Below are 24,863 nucleotides of genomic sequence, written 5' to 3' on the forward strand. Positions count from 1 at the left end.
TACAATTTCTACTATGGAGCCATTTCCACAAGGAGGTTCTGTCGTCATCTTGAATTCAGAGTCAACCAAATACTGCCATTTTTTTCCTCATTATGCTTCAAGAATATAGCTTTGTAATGGAACTAGATTTCATGGACAGTGATCTTGGACTGACTGATAGTGGCTGCATGTAGGAATACACTGAGTGAATTAGAAACCCCAACATGACAAAGTAGGAAAAATCGCCATGAGTGATAGGTGGTATCCGCCATGAGAACTAAGGCCAAGTATTTACTCATCCTTTTTCTGTTCTAGATGTCACTACAATTCAGGTTCCTTAGCCAGGCCAGGTCTGGTCTGCTAAGATAATGAATAAGAAAATATTTAGTAAACGTTAAAGCTCTCGGCTTCCCTGGAGGCTCAGAGGTTAAAAGCGTCTGCCTCCAATGCGGGAGACCCAGGTTCGATCCCTGGGTCGGGAAGATCCCCTGGAGAAGGAAACGGTAACCTACTCCAGTATTCTTGGCTGGAGAATCCCATGGACGGAGAAGCCTGGTAGGCTACAGTCCACGGGGTCGCAAAGAGTCGGACACGACTGAGCGACGGAACGGAAAGCTCAGGAAATTCCCTGGTGTCTAAGCAGTAAAAAATACCCCTGCAATGTAAGAGACATGGGTCTGATGCCTGGGTTGGGAAGATCCCCTGGAGAAGGAAATGGCAACTCACTCCACTATTCTTGCCTGCGAGACATAGGTCCACGGGATCGCAAGAGTCAGACAACACTTAGCGACTAAATCACAACCACCAAGTGTTACTCAATTATTCTTATTATGAATAAGAATTTCCAGTTTTCCCCATTTCTAGATACTTCCTATCTAGACATATGTTCAGTTATGTGTTTAGTCGCTCAGTCATGTCTGACTCTTTGTGCCCCCGTGGACTATAGCTCTCCAGGCTCCTCTGTCCATGGAACATCCCAGGCAAGAATACTGGAGGAGGTTGCCATTTCCTACCCCAGGGGACTTTACCGACCCAAGGATCAATCCCGCATCTCTTCTGTCTCCTGCACTGGCAGGCGGATTCATTAGGACTGTGCCACCTGGGGAGCATGACTTCTCCCTACTTAGGGACTAAAGCTCAATCCCCAGGTCTGACATTCAAGGTCTTCTCTAAAATCTGGCTACAATTTATCCTTCAAACTTATCATTCAATATCTCCTCAAGCAAATACCATTCCCAATCCTAGCCAAGCCAATCTATTCAGTATTTCCAAATACTCCCTGAAAATTTTCTACTCCATAGTTGCTCACACACTTCCCTATACTTGAACTGAGCGGCTTCCTGTTCTGACATAAATTCTACAGGCCATTCAAGACATCATGCTCAAGCCCCATAATGATGTATTAAAACTCACAGTGATATACCTACCTCTCCTCTCTAATATTCAAAACTTTAAGCTGGCTTGCAAAACGTATCTTTATGTGCATAATTTTTGTCTTCCCAGACTACCCAATACAGAACTAAGAGGTAAGGACTACATCTTCCTTACCCTTTTCATGTATTCCAAGATACTGAGGTGTTATGTACTCAGCAAGTCCTTGATTCTTGATCATGATATTTTATTAATAAAAATAGAGGAAATCATTTGATTAGCTTCATGCACTGCATACAAATCAATCAGCTCCTTTATTACTATGAAATTTCTTAGGTATTTCGGTATGGAGAATTTCACTTAAATTTGTTTTGGAACCAAACAAATGATAAACAACTTCACTTCTATTTTAACACTTAAAAATACTAGATACTTTTAGCTTCTCCAAGTTTAACATAAAAGTTTTAACTTTAAAACACTTCATTGTCCTAAAGTTACTGTGTATTTGCTTGATGATAAATTTTTAAGGCATTTTATTTTCCCAGATGTCTTCTGTATTTCTCTTTGTTTCAATTTACCTGGGCTTTAATGAGTACTCCTTTTACAGAGATAGATTTCTACAGCAATCTTTAGGTCAAGTAAAAAACAGGTTAAAAAGCAAAATCACCATGGCAGACAAACCGAGGAGCCAAGGACACTGAAAACAATTTAAACTATTGTAACAGACAGTCATACCAACTGAAATATGAAGTTACTCCAAACCTTTCACTGGATTCTATTTTCTAAAGAGAGCTTTTTTAGATCCACCTCCTCCACATTACACCAGTTATTTGGTCTGTTTAAAAAAAAAAAAGTCAAATTCCTTTATAACGCATCGTAAAGTGAAACTGGTGTTAAAACAATTTTACTCTCTTATATTAACACTATAATGAAGTAATTCTCTATTACTTCCAAGAATACTGATGTAGATACAATAAATAAAAACAGAATACATTTTTGTTACACTGTGTTTATGAATATAGTCAAATATTCCAAACATTTTCTAATTAGTAAACAACATTTAATACTTAAAAAATAGCAGATCATTCAGTCACATGGCAGTAAGAATTTTATTTATGTTAGCAATATATATTAGTCTGGACAAGACTGTATGAACTTGTTTTGCTTCCAGAATCTTTACAGTGAAAGTGAAATCTATTAATAATGCTGAGTTCTAATCTGTTAGATCAAAGCTATGACTCTGAGAATATTTACGATGAAACTGAACTCTTACCTGCTCTTATAAACCTCAACTTTTAATCTCCCTAAAATAACCAAGTCAGTTCACTATAACTATTGAGTCTAACACTTAAAAACTAAAAACTATTTATAACAACAGATTATAAAAACAAATTATTTATAATCTTAGATAATAAGCAATAAAGGGTAACACCAAACTATCATATCACTAATACAGTGTCATGTAAGAAATAAGGTTCTAGATGGAATTGGTTAACGAAAGAGGAACTCTTTTAAAGTAACTCCATCTTAATTAAAAGGCATACTTATAGTAATATAAAAATGCCTTGTAATTAAAATTAATAATAATAATTCAAAGTTAAGAGCTGATTATTCCATTACTAATGCTGTTTAATTGTTAACCCTGGTCTTTCTGAGGTAAAATGCCTATTAAATTGTGATGTTAAAGAAAAAGTGAGTTAGAAATGGAATCTGCAATGAAATGGTTTTAGATGATCTACCATGCACTCGGAGAAGGCAATGGCAAGCCACTCCAGTACTCTTGCCTAGAAAATCCCATGGACAGAGGAGCCTGGTAGGCTGCAGTCCATGGGGTCGCTACCAGTCGGACACGGCTGAGAGACTTCACTTTCAATTTTCACTTTCACGCATTGGAGAAGGAAATGGCAACCCACTCCAGTGTTCTTGCCTGGAGAATCCCAGGGATGGCGGAGCCTGGTGCACTGCCGTCTATGGGGTCGCACAGAGTCGGACACGACTGAAGCGACTTAGAAGCAGTAGCAGCAGCAACCATGCACTTAGATAGTCTATCTTGCACTTAGATACATGCTATCTTTGTCTCCACTGTGCAAAACAGAAATATGCCAAGGTTAACAGAAGGGCTGATCTTTCTCTGCTAGAGTCCCTGACAACTAGAATATTAAGAGTGGTAGAACATTAAAGGTGGAAAGACTGTGGTGTATTCTGTCCAACCACTCAGTTTCAGATCAGGAAAGTTAGGAAGATGGAGATTCTTGTTCACATTCATAATTAATTGGTGGTAGAGCGTGGACTAAAACCCAGGAACTCCTCTTTCACAAGTATCCCCTCTTCCCTTTCCGGTCAGCAACCAGAGGGACTAAAGTTACCCAGAAATTCCCCAAATAGATTTGTTCCAGCTGCTGCTTAACTCTTATTTACATACTCTATAATGTACTGACTTTCAGCCAAAAATGTTACAATTAACTTACCTAAATCAAAACAAATGTAATATACAGTTCAAGATTTTACTTTAAAACCTCCCTGCCAGTAACAAGAAATCTAAACCAAGTAGTCAACAGTATTAATGACAACATTCTTTCACATGCTTCTCTAAACTCCCAAAACACTTTATAAGTGGCAGGCATTCTAACTGCTTTACACACATCATTGTACTGTTCTCTGAAATCCTTGGCTAAGTCCATTTTACAAATATAGACACTAAGGCTTATACTTGTGAAGAAGTCTGCCTATACTACAGAGCTAAGAATAACAAGAAACAGGGTAGATAAACCCAGATATGTTGGATTCTTCTAAATCTCCTGTGCTTACAGCCTATCCTGTATGAAATTCACTTTTGTACTCACCTTTTTTCCTTTTCACTAGCTTAGGTTGTCTTCCTGTTTTTGTCTTTTCCAAATCCCATGAATTTTAACCTTTTCCCTCCTAACATAAAACTCAAGGTGAAATATATTCCCAGAACTAACTTCCCTCCGGGATTGCCTCAATTTAGGCCTTCATCAAGACAATGATCCCTCTAGGCACCTCTCCCTCTAAACCTATTTAAGAATTTAGAACAGAAACAAAGTTAACTGTTGGACAGCTACTGCTACCAACCATATTAGTTAAGCAGAAGAATTAAACCGCTTTATTCTCCTAATAAATCAAGACCAAAGTCCAGATACCATGTGCATTAGAAACTGAAGGTTTTAACAACCTGATCAAGCAATGGGAAATGCTGAATGAACTGAGTATACAAGTTAGCTATTTTAATTATGCAATCAACAAGTATGCAGTGATCTATATGCTGGTTATTATCAAAATCATATAAGACTGCAGACGTAAGATCTAATCTCACAGAATTACACACAGGGTGAGAAAAAAAATACACAAAAATTAAAAGACTATAAAATAAGCAAGTTAAAACAAGTGCTAAGGAACTAAAAATAAATACATAAATAAACATTAAAATTAGTTAATTAAAATGTCTTCTGAAATATCACTAAACCTTGAAAACAAACCAAGTGAATATGCAGGGAATGGTAGCAGTCAATAACATTTCTAACCCCAATCCAAATGGGAGATGGTTGCTGAGAGATAGTATAGGTTTTGTTTTTTACCCCATTCTTAATATCGTCCTTGAATAATGAACATATGTACATATTTATATATGTTCTTGCCTCTTCTTGGCAAGATGGCTATACTCTTTATAGAAAATAATCACATGACATGAAAGGCAAAGGAACTAACAACAGAACAAGACCTAATGATCTTGTGTTTAACCCTTCTTAATTGTTCTAAGAAACTACTAACAGCTATGAACTGCACCAGAACTATTAACTTTATGTAAAAGTATATTAACATATATTTATCTATTTACATATGGCTTTAAATGAAACCTCAGCTTTCTCAAAATCTATTTTTAAAAACTGTGGTAAAACTATAGATTTACTGAAGATTCACATCCTTCATGAAAACAATCACCAACTTAGAGTTTCACTAACATCTAGGCATATTTACACATAGTGACACATGCATGTTTCTACATACTTTTTCTGTTGATTGTTTTATACATGCCTCTTCCCCAGTTTCCTTCTCTCATGCTCTCTAAGGGGGATGAAATTCTATTGGAGTCTTTTTGTCCTTGATCCCACCAGCACTGGTTTAATTCATACCCTCATCATATTTCATGGAGTTTGCTGTAAACACGTATCTGACCTCCTTTGCCTCCAATCCTTCTATAGTGACTCCACCTTTCTCCTCGAACTTTAAAAGTCAAATCTGATCTTGTGGTATCCCACTAATCAGTGCAATATTTCCTCAACTGCATCTCTCTTACATCCACATCTATGAAATACGCATTGCTATTTTAAGGGGATAGAGAAATAGCATCCTGAAAGAGCTCAACTTAATTTAATCATAACTCACAGAATATGGGCCAAAAATTGAGGGAAAACCTATTAACATTTCCAACGTGCTTCAGGATCACCCTATTAGAAAACAGAGAATTTCAACAGTGATTCTCAAAAACTGTGATGTAACTTAGTCTCTATTAAGCTTCCTAAAAACGGAAAAGGCCAAATTCCACCTCAGACCAACGAATCTGAATATTATCTAGGAATTTGACCTAGCCATACACATTTGTAATAATCTCCCAATGATTACAACATATATGTAAACCTGAGAACCCTTCTTGCTCCATAACATACTATCAGTAGGTCCCCTGACTTCCCAAGCTATATCATACTTCTTACAACCTGGGGGGAACAGTTGACCCTCCGAATTTCTAGATATGAAGGACTGACTGACAGGGACTTGAGCATTCAATGACGACTATACTTTCTAGACTTAAATATTCAAGTACTGACCATTCTGAAAAGCTTTTACTCATCCTCTCTTGTGATCTCCTAAACCTTTATAAAAATAACACCATCCACACATTTATGGACAGTCCTTCTGATACACACAACCACCCAATGAGATGCATCCCTATTCTAGAAACGAGAAAACCAATTCTAGGACAGGGGTCTTAAGAAACTTATCCAAATTGACACTATGAATTTAAACCCTGGACTGCTGATTACAAACCCAGGATATTTTCCACTGTAACATGCAGTGTCTTACCAGTCACTGTGAAGTACTCATATACTTTGCAGTTTACACAATAGTTTCTTTAGATTCAGTAAGCTCCCTGAGGGGACACATGAACTCTGATTTTGACCTCAACAATTAGCTACTCAATTCTAATTTGCTGAGTGAAAGGACTGTAACTCCTTGAGAGCTGGGACTATAACTACTCCAGCTTCATTTTCTTGAGAATCCTTGGAGCTCTGAACGCACTTCTTGCTTAACAAATTTGGTCTGACCTGTAAATCTCACTGCATGATTTTTTAAAAAATCAGACAAAATATTTCAGTAATGTACAAAATACTGCACAGTCAGCAAGGGGGTGGTGGTGAGACTGTTCCAGAAAATTAAGATCTCATTCTTTACTGTCTAATAATTGGAGACTTCAAATATTAATCTTTGCAACCATTTCATACAAGAGCAGGTAACTTCAACAGTGCGGTTCTAAATGACAGAAATCCATTCTTTATCTATCGCTGTATTCTTACACGTCTGTCATTTCGACACCAGTAAACATTATAGGAAATGCAGAGCAATTAGTCAGTATGCTTGTGTATAAATGTAACGTCCCTCCCTGCCTAATGTGTCTGGTATGTAACACACAGTACAACTATTTCCTTTTCTGAGACAGATTATATAACATAAGTAGTATACCAGAAAATTTGTTTAAAAAACTTTTCATTTGCAGATAATGTCACCTTCAAATTGCTGGCGCTTTTCCTAAGTTGAAAATATGCACACATTAGGGCTGCTTTAGGAATCTTACACTTTAATTGTATCAGCTTCTAGTGAAAAAAAAGGTGATTATTCCTTTAACACCACTTTTAAATAAATAACAAGTAAGAAAAAAACTTCTAAAACAACATGATGTAGTGGAAAGTACAACACAACAGACACCAGGAGTCCTGCTTTTCTGGTTCCGGTTACTTTACTAAATTGCTGTGAGACGTAGGGTTCACCGGCTCAGTTATTTTGTTTAAAAAGCGTGTGGGGAGAGTGAACAGGGGGCTTAACTGTCTTCACAGCTGTTCTCCCAAATCCTGATTTTAAGCCACCTCCCTCATTTTACTCTAATCAGGTCTAACTTCTGAAATATGAAACACATCTGCACGGAATGTAATGATTCAATCTCCTACCAGGTGGAACAGGATACAAAGGGTAAACTCCTAGAAAGTTAACAATTAATCGAATAACTTCCCAGAACTTGTCTAATCCTAACTTCTTAAACAAGCAGGTGCAGTCTGGGTGACACATTTAACATTAGGAAGGAAAGCTGTAAACGGTACAGCTCTGTTGACATTTCCCTCGGTGATTCCGGGGTGCCAGTGGCACAGACTCTGCAGTGTTAACCAGTAAAGTTGGGAGAAAGGAACCCGAACAGCGTTTCAACAGTCTCAATCACAGCTCAACTCGGTCACCCCAGTAAGATACAGGCTGACAAGGCCTACCCCACAGAGCACAACCTCCCCACCCCCAGAAGCGCCAGCAGCCAATGTAATGAATGCTTCCGTCAACAACACATTCCCCTTCCCACAGCAGAGCTGCTGGCTCCAACCGGCCATCTGGAGTTGGAACAGGCCGCACAGCACCGACCTAAGACCCATTATCAGATCCGATAAGGCCAAGAACTTCTGGAGATCGCGGTTCCCCTGAGCTTGGTTCTGGGAGAGCAGCATCTCCCACCAATGCAAACAAACAACAACAAAAAAAAACAGTGGAGAGAAGAGGGAAACCAGGCCTGAGCGAGACTGCTGTAGCAATAAACCTCGTTTCTCTGGAGTGGGGAGCAGGGGCATTTCCTGCCCCCCATTCTAAACCGATGCACTCGACTTCATTCCTTCCTGAGATCCTCACGGGAGAATAAAGACGACCTTACGGCCCGATTCATTCATATCTGGGTTTCGGTCCCCGACCCACCCACTCCTGAAGCCAATGGCATTGTGAAGGAAACTGCCCCCACAGTGGGGTCGTAGGAGGAGAAGCGAGAGCCAGTCCAGGAGCCCCGTTACTACGATCAAGCAGCTCCTGTAAAAAGAACCCCGCGAGGCCTGACAGTGAAGTCTGAACCTGCAGCAGAGGCACGGACCCGGGTCCGAGCGAGCAGGGCTCCAGGACAGGCCTGCAGACCTGACACTTTCCTGCTCCCCGGGCAGGTCCGAGAGGCGGCCTCCGGCCCGCACTGCCCGCACCCAGGGAGCCGGGTCAGAGAGAGGCCTGGCCGGCAGTCCGACCCTCCCCGCGCCGCTCCCGCCTCCTTCCCCACTCCCACTTCCCCGCGCTCCCTCCCGGGCCCGGGAGGCTAAGGTCGGGGCGGCGATGCGGGTCTCGGCCACTGACCACACATTTCTTGCCGAGGAAGGTGAAGAGGGACTCGTTCTCCTGCGGGGTGAGCAGCAGGGAGCCCACGTTGGTGACCCTCCGCGGCGGCGGCGGCTGCTGCTGGCCGGAGCTCATGGTTTCGCCGGCGGGGTAGGGAGGCCAGGGCCGTCTCCTCCGGCGAGTGGGCGAGCGCTCGTTCCCCTTCTGGGTGACAGGGGCGGGAGGAGGGGAATCAGAGGCGTAGCATCTCGCAGCTCCTCCGGCGCAGGGAGGAGGCCGCGGAAGGAGGAGCCGACGGCGGGCCGCTGTGAGAAAGGGAAGCTCCCGGTTCCCGCCGGGCTAGGCTCTGGCCGGATGGTCGTTGTCCTTCCACTCCGGCGACTGCGCTAAACTCCCAACTCCTCCCCCAACCTTCCTTCGGCGGCAGAGGAGGCGGCGGCGGCAGCGGCCTCACAATCCAACATGGCAGCGGGGTACGGGCGAGACCACAGGACGCGAGACGCGGGGGAGCGCGCCGGAAACGCGCGGCTGCGGGCCGGGCCCCGGGAGGAACCCCACCTCCCCACGCCGCGCCGGGCTTCGCCTAGCCGGCCCGAGGCCACGCCCACTTCCGGCCGAGGCGCGGGCTCCGCGCGGTCTGCGGTTGGACGCGGGTCTGTGGGTCCGTAGCAGGCTTTGGCTTTCGAACTCGTTGTTCGGATAGTCTTCTTCTATAGAGGCTTGAAGAGAGGAGGTGGGTCGTCTCCGCCGCCGAGCTGTCACCCCCTCTTCTGAGACGCACACCTTTGAGGAGCGTCAGTGCAGACCCAGGTCTCCGGCGCCGAAATGGCTTTTCTCTGAGGCGCCACTGCCAGATTTTCGAGCTCCTGTCAGAAAGTTCTGGAAGCTGGAGGCAGAAAATGGGAGAAGGGACGCCCTTCCCTGTGTTCCTCACCAGTTCGCTCAGAGCCGCAGGTGTCTGCGGTTTCTCAGACTTTGTCCCAACTCAACGGTGGGAATGGACGAACAGGCCTCTGCCAGGATTGTGAGAGATCTTGCTGATGGACGTTCCTAAAAAGCAAAGGCGCTTAGAAAAGGTTTCTACTGCCCGCTGGTATTTCTCAAAAGTATAAATGTATTTGTAATATTGCAGTTCGGTCTCGTTTCTCTATGGGTCCTCCACACATTTCCCCTGCTGTTTTATGAATTGAAAAATATTTCTTTTTCCCCTCCTCGTGTTTCTCAAACACCAAAGGCCTTGTTTTCTTTTTATCCAAAATGAATGTACCCATTTAGAGATGTCACTCAGAAAAATACATCTAACTTAATCCTTAGAAGTAAATATTTGTATTCAATATTGGAAACTACCTAGGGTAACTCCCTTTGTTCAGTAGATTAAACACTAGACAGCTGTCTTAAAACGAAGTTTCGTAATATGGAGATAATAACTAATACACACTGCTCTGAATTATAGAATAAGCATCTCCACTTTACACAAATTAGCATTTATTGCATAAACGTTACTTACTATCATGTTTGCTTATTATTAAACAAAAAACGTATGTTAAACTCAAGACATCTATCCTTTGACAAATGAAAGTTGGTAAAACTATTTGATTTTAATATTTCTGAAAGCTTCCAGTACAAATCTTGGGTTTACTAAACAGATTGTTAAGCCATTATCAATACTCTTTAAAAATATTATTAAAAACTTAAAATGAAGGCTGCCTTAATGAAACTGAGTGGAAATAAATCTAAAAGGAAAATCATAGTTCTATGAGTCTTCACATAAAATATGGATATGTCAAATTTACCTTGGTTTACAGTGTTAGGAAAAAAAGTGATTTTGAGAAAGCACGCAGGCTTTGTAAAATAATTAGGTTTAGAAAGGCAGTAAAAATATAAACAAGGAGTTGCCGTTGAACTTCAGAACTAACAAACTTAGGAGCTGAATTAGTTTGTCTCCTATCAAAAGTGAAATTCCTATAAATTAAAGCCACAGTGACAGTGGAAAGCATTATAAATTACTGAGAAGTAGAGATTAGAGCCCTAATATTTTCAAATCTATGAACCAGGATAGTAACAAAAGTATGGGATTCAGATGGTCCTAAATTGGAGTTCTTGGGCAGCAATTACAGCTTTATGGACTTTGACCAAGTTGCTATTCTGAGTTTGTTTCCTCATCCATAAAGTGAAAATAATTTGTATTTAATAAAGGTGTAGGATAAACATAATTAAACTTACTTCAGAGTTATAAAATTTAGCAAGATAGCATGTGTAAAGAACCTGATACAGAGTGGTTGAGTTCAGTTCAGTCGCTCAGTCGTGTCCGCCTCTTTGCGACTCCATGAATCACAGCACGCCAGGCCTCCCTGTCCATCACCAACTCCCGGAGTTCGAATGCTATTTGTCCTCTCATTGATCATCGTTGCCTATGGACTGCTCTGCGTTACATTAGCTAAGGAAACTGGCATTGAGTTGAAGTGTGTATTTTCACCTTTGTTGTATCTAGGCCTAATGCTTGGAAAACTGCCCTTCGTATTTGGGACTCGGTGTAATTCTTCAAATACATAGTGGTGAATTGGGGACATAATTTCTTTGTTAGCAGAATTTCTAGTTAGGCTATATATTGTGCCACATAGGTTATATATGTCCCAGTAAGCTGAAATTATAAAACTTTAAAAAACGATAAATCTAGAGACAGGATCATATTAGTTTCTGAATAATAAAAACTGAAGGATAGACATTTTTATGGCTGCCTCCCAGCTTTTAAAACTTGTAGATTATCAACCTTTTGAATATGGGAGAGAGAGATGTGGAAAAGGGCTGTGAAAAGAGAAGATACAGGACAGAATAGATGATTCCACAGTAGCTATGAGTTGTGGAATCTATCCCGTGGTGAGAGCTATGGGTTAGATCTTTTGACAATCTCTTTAGCCTAGACTATTTATATTTTAATTGTTTTTTTTTTTTCCTTTCAGAACATTTTCAACGTCTTATTTCTAAATGCAGTTTTCTGACTATTTGCCCTTCTTTTTTTCTTTAGAAATGAGAATGGTAAATTATAATGACCATAGGCTTTTATCTCAAGCCCAAAACTTTTCTTTAACTTTTCCTCCAAATTATGTTTTGTCCACAAAATTGCAATATAAGTATTTTCTACCCTTGCATTGTTATTTTTGCTTGCCTCTAGGCTTTTTCCAATTTTTTGTTCTTAAAATGTGAAAAATGTAAGGGTGAACACTGCATTGGAAATAGGACTTCCTTACTCTCATGAGCATGTGAACAAGCAATATTTGAATTTTCCTCCTTTAGCATGCATACAAGGATTCTATTTTTCCATGTTCACCCTGAGACCAAGCAGTACCAGCTATATTTGTTTCAACAGTTTTAGCAAGTCCCTTCTTTCTTTCATTCCCGATAGCATATCCTCTTTTTGGCAGAACACAAGACATCTTTCTTTCTGTTTTCTTTGGCAAGTTGTTTTCTTATCTCAAATTTTTTTTATCCAGTTTGAGAGACTTGATTTGATCCAAGAAATAAAAAGGATTCTATTTCCCTTCAACTAAGTGTCTTGAAGTTTGTAAGGTAGATTAAGAAGATTGGGGATTTTATCTTCCTGTATGTATAAAATGCATAAGCTGTCTTAGAATGTCCATGAATATCACTAAAAATAAGGAAGTTTTGTTTAATATTTCCTATTTGACTGTCCTTGACTCAGTTAGAATCTATTTTAAATTTTATTTTCATCTTCCCTTGCTAAGATCCTTTAAGATTTAAGTCCTCATTTTAACAGAAAACATTAGGGTAGCTTACTTACGAAAACCAGGGCATTTTTTCCAGGTGCATTCCCTGTCATTATCTTTATACTTTGCCAGTTTCTCCTGTCCTGCTGCTTTGTTAATCCACTTCTTTACAAATGTCATTGTTGATGTACTGTTACAAGTCTTCTGAAACGCCCTGTTCACCTTGCTAATGTTAATTATTTAAAAATGTAGTGACACCCATCCTTGTAAAGAACTGTGCAGGTAGCTGCACACAGGGATCTGTGGCATTCAGCAGCCATAGTGGTCTTAATTACCAATCGAGGGTGCTGCTTTCCCATGGCAGAGTCCCATTTATAGTGACAGAATAGCAGTAAACTTGGGTACTGCAGGGGTGATGAATATCATTTCCCCCATACAACCTCTAAGTGCCATGGCTTTAGGATTTCACATTAAGTATCTCTGCACATTTATGTGAATGTTGCATATAGCAGTGTTTAAGAGATTTGTTCTTGTTCTCCCAAGTTAAATGTTTCATTTTTCCTCAACTAAAATCTTGATAAGTAAGCTAGTCAATGATTTTCCCCTCCCTTCCTTTTTAAATTCATTTTGAGTACAAGCCTTTCTGGGGCTTACTTTTTTAGTAACAGCTTATGTACAACTCATTCAGATTTTTTATTGATCTTTGTGGAAAACTGAATTCTAAATTGTGCTAGTAAATTATCGGTGATAGTTACTACTGCTGGTCTCCAGATACCTAAAACATAACCTTTATTCAAGAAATGATTTCAAGACCTATGTATGGTATAGTTCCCAGTATGCTACTTACTGTTCTTCCCCCCCCCCCCCGCCACTGCTCTTTCACTGTAATGAATATTCAGTGGTTTTCAGTTGAATTATTCCAGAAAACGGGAGAAAACACTGACCTCCTTGTTATAATATACTCACAGTCAATCTACATATGGATGAGTAAGCCATTTGGATAATGTTGATGATTTGAAGATACCATGCATTCCCATGAATACCTCACTGAAACTATCAAAATGAAAGATACGGACTCTTCTATCATATAAGCTTTTTTGTGTTCTATTGATGAAGTTTGTAATTTCTATTTCAGTAATTTGGGGTTCATTTTTGTTACTCTTTTCATGCTTCGCATTTATTAGTAGTTCATTTTCCATTTCAGAGTTGAAATCTAAGTTTATATATTGTCTTTATTTTAATTGAGATATAATTAACATAAAACATTAGTTTCAGTTATACAACACAGTTCAATGTATGTACATACTGAAAATATGTACAGCTTTTAGAAAATCAGTTTTTAGCTTTATTAAAAGTGATACATTCATATGAATTAAAAAAAATGAAAGATTATAACAACAGGGAAACCCTGAAACTCTGTGCTTCATTTGCTATCCCTTTTGCTTCCCCAAGAGTCATCCAGTCTGAACTGTTTCTTTTGGCATTTATATATGTATTTCTAAATAATATGCTAAGCTACTGTATACTGATTGATCAACTTAAAGAATTATTTATCAACTTCATATTATGTTTGCTGAGGATTTATCTCTCTTAGATTCAAGGGGTTAGATCTGATAGAGTGCCTGAAGAACTATGGATATAGGTTTGTGACATTGTATGGGAGACAGGGATAAGACTGTCCCTAAGAAAAAGAAATGCAAAAAAGCAAAATGGCTGTCTGAGGAGGCCTTACAAATAACTGAAAAGAAGACAGGCATAAAGTAAAGGAGAAAAGGAAAAATATACCCATTTGAATGCAGAGTTCTAAAGAATAGTAAGAAGAGATAACAAAGCCTTCCTCAGTGATCAGTGCAAAGAAATAGAAGAAAACAATAGAATGGGAAAGACTGGGGATCTCTTCAAGAAAATTAGAGTTACCAAGGGAACATTTCATGCAAAGATGGGCACAATAAAGGACAGAAATGGTATGGACCTAACAGAAGCAGAAGATATTAAGAAGAGGTGGCAAGAATACACAGAAGAACTGTACAAAAAAAGATCTTGATGACCCACATAATCATGATGGTATGATCACTCACCTAGAGCCAGACATCCTGGAATGTGAAGTCAAGAGGGCCTTTGGGAGCATCACTACAAACAAAGCTAGTGGGGGTGATGGAATTCCAGTTGAGCTATTTCAAATCCTAAAAGATGATTCTGTGAAAGTACAGCACTCAGTGTGTTGCAAATTTGGAAAACTCAGCAGTGGCCACAGGACTGGAAAAGGTCAGTTTTCATTCCAATCCCAAAGAAAGGCAATGCCAAACAATGTTCAAACTACCGCACAATTGCATTCATCTCACACGCAAGTAATGCTCAAAATTCTCCAAACCAGGCTTCAATAGTACATGAACCATGAACTTCCAGATGTTCAAGATGGATTTAGATAAGGCAGAGAAACCAGAGATCAAATTGCCAACATCTACTGGATCATGGAAAAAGCAAGAGAGTTCAGAAAAACATCTATTTCTGTTTTATTGACTATGCCAAAGCCTTTGTGTGGATCACAACAAACTGGAAAATTCTCAAAGAAATGGGAATACCAGATCACCTGACCTGCCTCCTGAGAAATCTGTATGAAGGTCAAGAAGCAACAGTTAGAACCAGACATGGAAAAACAGACTGGTTCCAAATTGGGAAAGGAGTATGTAAAGGCTGTATATTGTTACCCTGCTTATTTAACTTATATGCAGAATACATCGTGCTAAATGCCATGCTGGATGAAGCGCAAGCTGGAATCAAGATTGCTGGGAGAAATATCAATAACCTCAGATATGCAGATGACACTACCATTATGGAAGAAAGCAAAGAAGAACTAAAGAGCCTCTTGTTGAATGTGAAGGAAGAGAGTGAAAAAGTTGGCTTAAAACTCAACATTCAGAAAACTAAGATCATGGAGTCTGGTCCCATTCAGTTCAGTTCAGTTCAGTCGCTCAGTCGTGTCCGACTCTCCGCGACCCCATGAATCACAGAACGCCAGGCCTCCCTGTCCATCACCAACTCCCGGAGTTCACGCAAACTCATGTCCACAGAGTCGGTGATGCCATCCAGCCATCTTATTCTCGGTTGTCCCCTTCTCCTCCCGCCCCCAACCTTTCCTAGCATCATAGTCTTTTCCAGTGAGTCAACTCGTCGCATGAGGTGGCCAAAGTATTGCAGCTTCAGCTTTAGCATCAGTCCTTCCAATGAACACCCAGGACTGATCTCTCTTAGAATGGACTGGTTGGATCTCCTTGCGGTCCAAGGGACTCTCAAGAGTCTTCTCCAACACCACAGTTCAAAAGCATCAATTCTTCGGCAGTCAGCTTTCTTCACAGTCCAACTCGCACATCCATACATGACCACGGGAAAAACCATAGCCTTGACTAGACGGACCTTTGTTGGCAAAGTAATGTCTCTGCTTTTTAATATACTATCAAGGTTGGTCATAACTTTCCTTCCAAGCAGTAAGCGTCTTTTAATTTCCTGGCTGCAGTCAGCATCTGCAGTGATTTTGGAGCCCAAAAAATAAAGTCTGACACTGTTTCCACTGTTTTTCTATTTCCCATGAAGTGATGGGACCAGATACCATGATCTTCGTTTCCTGAATGTTGAGCTTCAAGCCAACCTTTTCACTCTCCTTTCACTTTCATCAAGAGGCTTTTGAGTTCCTCTTCACTTTCTGCCATAAGGGTAGTGTCATCTGCATATCTGAGGTTATTGATATTTCTCCCGGCAATCTTGATTCCAGCTTGTGCTTCTTCCAGCCCAGCGTTCCTCATGATGTACTCTGCATATAAGTTAAATAAGCAAGGTGACAATATACAGGTCCCATTACTTCACAGCAAATAGATTGGGAAATGATGAAAACAGTGACAGACTTTATTTTTCTGGGCTCCAATATCACTGCAGATGGTGACTGCAGCCATGAAAGCAAACTTTTCTTGCTCCTTGGAAGAAAAGTGATGACCCACCTAGACAACATATTAAAAAGCAGAGACTTTACCAACAAAGGTCCATGTAGTCAAAAATATGGTTTTTCCAGCAGTAATGTATGGATGTGAGAGTTAGGGTATAAGGAAAGCTGAGCACTGAAGAATTGATGCTTTTGTGTTTTTTTTTTTAAAGTCTTTATTGAATGTGTTACAGTATTGCTTTTATTTTACCTTTTGGCTTTTTTTTTTTTTTAAAGAATTTTATTAAAAAAGCACAAATGCAAAGAAATGAACAGAGGAAAATTTATGCGTTGAACCTGGACTGGTCACTTATGATAATATGCTTTTGAACTGTGGTGTTGGAGAAGACTCCTAAGACTGCAAGGAGATCCAACCAGTCCATCCTAATGGAAATCAATCCTGAATATTCATTGGAAGGACTGATGCTGAAGCTGAAACTCCAATACTCTGGTCACCTGATGCGAAGAACTGACTCATTTGAAAAGACCCTGAAGCTTGAAATGATTGAAGGCAGGAGGAGAAGGGGATGACAGAGGATGAGATGGTTGGACGGCATCACTGACTTGATGGACATGAGTTTGAGTAAGCTGCGGGAGTTGGTGATGGGCAGGGATGCCTGGCATGCTTCAGTGCATGGGGTCACAAAGAGTCAGATACAACTGAGCGACTGAACTGAACTGCTGGGAGCCAGCGAGGGAAATCCTACCCGTGGCAAAGGTCAACTGGGGAAGAGGCCTGACGGGCAAAGGCTAATCAGGACTCGAGGAACCCCCTGGACTTACCTGAGCATCTACCCCAAAGAAAACCGGAGTCTGACTGCTTTACTATCTTACACCTCTTACCAAGTCCTCTAATACTTACGGGGGCTTCCCCGCAACCACCTTTCTCTGAAAACATTAATTCAGAGCTGTAGTTTAAAAGTTCTCCTCGGCTTAATAGGAGTGTTCCAATCCAAGCCCCTCTGATAGCTTTCTAACTTGCATGACAAGTTTGTCCGGGCTCTTACAACTATGAGTGTGACTGTTCATAGCCTCCCAGCCTTGCAAGGACAGAAAGCCTAATATTCCAAAATACAGGAATCTGTTGAAGAAGTTAAAATCATTAGAATAGTACTAAAAAAGATTTCATTGTTGAATCAATGCTTGCTGCAAAGTTTCCTCTATCTATTGTATCCTTGGAAATATATTAATCACATATAGAGAATATAAGTAGTAGCCTTTGATTTAACCACATCAGATCTTAAGTTAATAAATTCCTTTCTTGTAGCTCACTACACCTGTGCCTTATAGGAATGTAACTTTGTCATGGGTCTAGCACCTGACTTTAGGAAAATCATCTTAAAAGAATATAAGACTTTTTCTAGCTAACTAACCTTTGTTAGGAGGGAGGGCCATAAACTCTTAGCAGGCCACCTGGCCAGAAGATGATGTAAACCACCCAAAACTTTTGTATATCACGAGACATACAAAAATGAGCCCTGATCCTGATAAGGGTCAAGACTGCTGACCCCACGTGATTTTGGCGTGACTCTATACCTCTCTTTCTCTAATTTTTATGTGCACAACTTAGGGTATAAAAGCAGCACTGGAAAATAAAGTTTTGGGCCTTGCTCACTGAAGCTTGGTCTCCCCATGTCGTTCTTTCTCTTTTTCCATCCTTTTCTCTATTCTTGTTTTTCTGGTTGAGATCCTTGGAGCGCTGGGCCCTCTGAGTTTACTTATCTGCCTGGGCTTCTAAGACCCACTCGAGGGGGTGCCCTGGGGGGTACCTCCAGTGATTCGAGAGGGCGCCTGCGGCCTACGTAAACAGAGCAAACCCCGTGCTGGGGTTTTATTGGTTTCCAGCGTAAACCAAGGAATCATCAGCCCCTGTCTTTCTCTCTCTCTTTCTCTCTCTCTCTCTGACGCCGACACCATTCATCCTGAGGATACCCTGGGCCATATCGAGGCTGGTCCCCGATACTGAACTGCCCTTGGAAAGTTAATAATGGTTGAATGGATTGGAACCATAATATATCTTGATGTCGTTTATCTATGAATAGCTATTTAGCTAATCCATTAACAACATTATAATACGTTTTTTAGTATATGTTGTCAAAGCCAGTGATACATAGATTTTCTATTTGGAAATTATCATTACTTTTTTTTTTTAATAGGGGTATAGTTGCTTTACAGTGTTGTTAGTTTCTGCTATACAATGAAGTGAATCAGCTATATGTATACATATAGCCCCTCTGTCCTGGACCTCCATCTCATCTCACACTCCAGTCCCAACCATCTAAGTCACCACAGAGCACTGAACTGAGCTCCCTGTGCTATACAGCAGGCTCCCCCTAGCTATCTGTTTTACACATGGTAGTGTATATATGTCAGTCCCAATCTCTCAATTTATCATATCCCATTGCCCCAGCCCCATGTCCATGTGTCCATTCTCTACATCTGTGTCTCTGTTCCTGCCCTGCAAATAGGTTTATCTGTACCAGTTTTCTAGATTCTATACATATGCATTAATATATTTGTTTTTCTGACTTACTTCACTCTATATGATAGACTCTGGGTCCATCCAGTTCTCTACAAATGATTCAATTTTGTTCCTTTTTATGGCTGCGTAACTTTCCATTGTATATCATTACTTTTTAAATGTCTATCTCCATTCATAGTCTTAAGTCTCTCTCAGAGCTCAGATCATGTCTTATTCATCTTGATACGATATCTTTTTAATTCCTTATATTGAACCTGCATGCATAGTCATTTCAGTCACTTCAGTTTTGTCCAACTTTTTGTGACCCTGTGGACTGTGGCCTACTAGGCTTCTCTGTCCATGGGATTTTCCCAGCAAGAATACTGGAGTGGGTTGCCGTTTCCTCTTCCAGGGCATCTTCCTGACCCAGAGAGCAAACTCAGTGTCTCCTGCATCTCCTGCATAGCAGGCAGAGTCTTTACTGCTGAACCACCTGGGAAAGATTAAAGATCTCTTAAAATTGGAGAAGCCAGGGGAATATTTCATGCAAAGATGAGGATGATAAAGGATAGAAATAGCAAACATCTAACAGAAGCAGAAGAGATTAAGAAGAGGTGGCAAGAATGCACAAAAGCACTAAAGGAAAAAAGGTCTCACTGACCCAGAACCATGACGGTGTAGTCACTCACTGACAGCCAGACATCCTGGAGTGTGAAGTCAAGTGGGCCTTAGGAAGCATTCCTAGGAACAAAGGTAGTGAAGGTGATGGAATTCTAGCTGAGATATTTAAAATCCTAAAAGATGCTGTTAATGTGCTGCATTCCGTATGTCAACAAATTTGGAAAACAGCAGTGGCCACAGGACTGGAAAAGGTCAGTTTTCATTTCAATCTTGAAGAAGGGATATACCAAAGAATGTTCAAACTACTGTACCATTGCACTGTTTTCTCATGCTAGCACAGTAATTCTCAAAATCCTTCAAGCTAGGCTTTAGCAGTAAACGAACTGAGATTTATAACTTGGAGGATTTAGAAAAGGTAGAGGAACCAGAGATCAAATTACAAACATCTGTTGGATCATAGAAAAAGCAAGGGAGTTCCAGAAAAACAACTGGTTCATGGATTACGCGAAAGCCTTTGATTGCGTGGATCACAACAAACTGTGGAACATTCTTAAATAGATGGGTATACCAGACCACCTTATCTGTCTTCTGAGAAACTTGTATGTAGGTCAAGAAGCAACAGTTAGAACCAAATATGGAACAATGCACTGGTTCAAAATTGGGCAAGGAGTACATCAAGGCTGTATATTGTTATCCTGCTTATTTAACTTCTATGCAGAGTACACAATGAGAAATGCCAGGTTGGATGAATCACAAGCTGGAATCAAGATTTCTGGGAGAAATATCAACAACCTCAGATATACAGATGATACCACTCTAATGGCAGAAAGTAGAGGAAATAGAGTCTCTTGATAAGGGTGACAGAGGAGAGTGAAAAAGCTACTGTAAAACTCAACATTCAAAAAACTAAAATCAGAGCATCTGGTCTCATCACTTCTTGGCAAATCAGTTCAGTTCAGTCACTCGGTCATGTCCAACTCTTTGTGACCCCGTGCACTTAAGCATGCCAGGCTTCCCTATCCATCACCAACTCCCACAGCTTGCTCAAACTCATGTCCATTGAGTTGGTGATGACATTCAACTATCTCATCCTCTGTCGTCCCCTTCTCTTCCCACCTTCAATCTTTCCCAGCATCAGGGTCTTTTCTAATGAGTCAGTTCTTCACATCAGGTGGCCGAAGTATTGGAATTTCAGCTTCAGCATCAGTTTTTCCAATGAATACTCAGGACTGATTTCCTTTAGGATGGATTGTTTGGATCTCCTTGCAATCCAAGGGACTCTCAAGAGTCTTCTCCAACACCACAGTTCAAAAGCATAAATTCTTCGGTGCTCAGCTTTCTTTACAGTTCAACTCTCACATCCATATGTGACTACTGGAAAAACCATAGCTTTGACTGGATGGGCCTTTGTTGGCAAAGTAATATATCTGCTTTTTAATATGCTGTCTAGGTTCAGTTCAGTTCAGTCATTCAGTCATGTCCAACTCTTTGCGACCCCATGGACTGTAGCATGCCAGGCCTCCCTCTCCATCACCAACTACTGCAGTTTATGCAAACTCATGTCCATTGAGTCGGTCATGCCATCCAAACATCTCATCCTCGTCGTCCCCTTCTCCTCACAGATTTTCTTCCAAGCAGCAGGTGTCTTTTAATTTCATGGTTGCAGTCACCATCTGCAGAGATATGGAGCCCCCCAGGAAATAAAGTCTGTCACTGTTTTCAATGCTTCCCCATCTATTTGCCATGAAGTGATGGGACCAGATGCCACGATCTTAGTTTTCTGAATGTTGAGTTTTAAACCAGCTTCTTCACTCTCCTCCTTCACTTTCAGCAAGAGGTTCTTTAGTTCTTCTTCACTTTCTGCCGTAAGGGTGTTATCGTCTGCACATCTGAGGTTATTGATATTTCTCCCAACAATCTTGATTCCAGCTTGTGCTTCATCCAGCCTGACATTTTGCATGATGTACTCTGCATATAAGTTAAATAAGCAAGGTAACAATATACAACCTTGATGTACTCCTTTCCTGATTTGGAACCGGTCTGTTGTTCCATGTCCAGTTCTAACTTGCTTCTTGACCTCCATACAGATTTCTCAGGAGGCAGGTCAGGTGGTCTGGTATTCCCATCTCTTTCAGAATTTTCCACAGTTTGTTGTGATCTACACAGTCAAAGGCTTTGGTGTAGTCAGTAAAGCAAAATTAAATGTTTTTCTGGAACTCTTGCTTTTTTGATGATCCAATGGATGTTGGCAATTTGATCTCTGGTTCCTCTGCCTTATCTAAATCGAGCTTGAACACCTGGAAGTTCTCGGTTCACATACTGTTGAAGCCTGGATTGGAGAATTTTGAGCATTACTTTTGCTAGCATGTGAGATGAGTTAAGTTGTGTGGTAGTTTGTACATTCTTTGGCATTACCTTTCTTTAGGATTGGAATGAAAACTGACCTTTTCCAGTCCTCTGACCACTGCTGAGTTTTCCAAATTTGCTGGCATATTGAGTGCAGTACTTTCACAGCATCATCTTTTAGGATTTGAATTAGCTCAACTGGAATTCCGTCACCTCCATTAGCTTTGTTCGTAGTGATGCTTTCTAAGGTCCACTTGACTTTTCATTCCAGGATGTCTGGCTAGAATGCAAATAGATGGGGAAATAGACTTTGCAAAAGTGGAAACAGTGACACATTTTATTATGTTGGACTCCAAAATCACTGCAGATGGTGATTGCAACCATGAAATTAAAAGATGCTTGCTCCTTAAAAGGAAAACTATGACAAACCTAGACTCCATATTAAAAAGCAGAGATATCACTTTGCCAACGAAGGTCCATATATTCAAAGCTATGGTTTTTCCAGTAGTCATGTACTGATATGAGATTTTGACCATAAAGAAGGCTGAGTACCAAATAATTGGTGCTTTCGAAATGTGGTGCTGGAAAATACTTTTGTGAGTCCCTTGGACAGCAAGATCAAACCAGTCAATCCTAAAAATAATCAACACTGAATATTCAATGAAAGGACGGTTGCTCCAATACTTTGGCCACTTGATGCCAAGAGTCGACTCACTAGAAAAGACCCTGATGCTTGAAAAGGCTGTTAGGAGAGGGCAACAGAGGAAGAGATGGTTGGATGGCATCATCAACTTACTGGATATGAGTTTGATCAAACTCTGGGATATAGTGAAGAACAGGGAAGCCTGGTGTGCTAAGTTCATGGTGTCACAGTTAATCATGACTTAGCAACTGAACAACAACAGATAGTGCAAAGAAGAAGATAAACCTATATTATTCTTTTCATTATTACAGATAATCTGTTCTGGCTTAAAAATGAATATTTAAACCTATTTATAAGCCTGCATCATGCCCCTGCATTAGAGGGGCACGATAAGAATTATAATCCTATGAGCATAAAATTCCTACTTTTAATTACCTCAGTAGAATGTAATAGGTAATTGGTGACTATGATTCATGGAATTATTGCTCTAATATGTATAATTCATATTCAAAACAAGATTGTAGAGACTTCTGTAGTTGTCCAGTTTTTGAGACTCCACCCTTCAGTGAGATGTGCATGGGTTTAATCCCTGGTTCGGGAACTAAGATTGCACATGCTTCTTGGCATGGCCAATAAAACCCCCGTATATTCTATACTACTTGATAATTTTAAATCAGTCATGCCTCTCAAATCCCCATTGCTGGAAGTTACTGTCATTTTTTTTTTTTAAGTACTTAAGTATTTGAAAGTTCAAATAATTTAGCCAAAGTCAGTGATCATGTTTGAATAAGTTCCTTATTCTTTGTTTGGGAGTCAAGGGACCTTAGCAATTATTAGTTCAAACTCCTCATTCGCCAAGGCCTAAAAATGGAAAAAGCAAAAATGTATGAGTATACATTGGATATATTTGGTTTATTATTTAGCACCAACTGTCAATTAAATGTGTCTAAAAGTTTTATTGAGAGGCAGTATAATAATGATAATACTGAATAATGAAATAGTAATGAAAATACTGCAGACATTATAGTCAAACAGACTTAGGTTGATGACCAGTTCTACAGATCCTTGACTAAGATAACATTTTAAACTAATTCGAACAAGTTTAAAAATGAAGTTACATATTTTCTTTCTCATATTTCCATCTTTCCTCCTTTAAGAGGGTTAGGAAGATAAACACAGTGGAATACTGGTACTTCTTTTATCACCTGGACACTCTTGGCACTGAATCTTGTATGTTTACTTTATGTTCAGTTAGACTAAGAGTCTGAATCAATGAAAGAGGAAAGCTATAATAAGCAGGAAAACTGACTTGATGTGATGACTCAGTTCTTATGTAATGATGTTGTCTATGTTGTTGTTATTTAGTCACTAAGTCAGGTCTGCCTCATGTGCTGTAGCCTGCTAGGCTCCTCTGTCCATGGAATTCCCCAGGCAAAAATACTGGAGTGAATTGCCATTTCCTTCTCCAGGGGATCTTCCTGACCCAGGGACTGAACCCACATCTCCTACTTGGCAGGCAGAGTCTTTACAACTGAGCCACCTGGGGAACCCAGTATCTATGTGCACCCACATTATAATGTCTGACACACATGAGGGGAATGTGTCATCCTATCACAGTTTCCTGTTTTGACGCAAGTTCATATACATCCCAGTGTTATGTTCTTCAGGTTCTCCAAGCACCATTGGATTTACTCTATGTCTATAGCTCCAACTGATAAGCTCCATAAAGCCATCATGCACAAGTTCAAAGTCATGATCTTTGTTACAAATCTTTCTTCTTCAGGTGCTTTCTCTTCTTAGTGAATAACACTGATATGTACTCTTTTCCATTCAGAAACCTCATAACCGTCCTGTTCTCCTATCCTTTACACTGCCTCTGTCCTCTCATCTCCAACTACTATAGCTTATCAATTTTACCTCCTGTTCACCATCTATCATCACCTGTTTTTCATCTCTTCTGCCCATGCCCAAAGCAGCCTTTCGATATCTATCCCTACCAACTTATTCAACCTCTTGCTCTGGTAACTCCTCCCTCTGCACCCAACCCCTCAGTCTTTACACTCCATCATTCTTGGAGTTGCCTCAACAGGCCACATTTTTCACACCTTATTCCCTCTGCTTGGAATGTCTTCTCTCCTGTTTCCTTAAGGTTGTCTCTGTGGCAAGTTTGTACTTCAACACTCAGTTCAAGTATTTACCACTTTTGTGAAGCCTTTTCTGAATTTCCCAGGTAAAAGGCTCCTTTCTCCTCTGTGCCCACATGGAATCTTGCATGCAATTCTGCTACAGCTTAAAACAAATCAAACTTATTTGTATTTATGT

At 40.3% G+C, this 24,863-nt stretch overlaps 1 protein-coding gene across 1 annotated transcript in view; it reads right to left on the reverse strand.

Annotated features, from left to right (window-relative positions):
- Positions 1–9,284, reverse strand: part of WASL (WASP like actin nucleation promoting factor) — an 84,864-nt gene extending 75,580 nt beyond the window's left edge. The window contains exon 1 of the mRNA XM_055421201.2: positions 8,791–9,284. Within this exon, the coding sequence (XP_055277176.1) occupies positions 8,791–8,907 (117 nt within the window). The 5' untranslated portion in view covers positions 8,908–9,284. The remainder of the gene's footprint in view (positions 1–8,790) is intronic.
- Positions 9,285–24,863: the final 15,579 nt, after the last annotated feature.

Source organism: Moschus berezovskii, chromosome 3, assembly GCF_049115385.1.
Source record: "Moschus berezovskii isolate FMDL1 chromosome 3, NW_MosBer_1.0, whole genome shotgun sequence".
NCBI lineage: Eukaryota > Metazoa > Chordata > Mammalia > Artiodactyla > Moschidae > Moschus > Moschus berezovskii.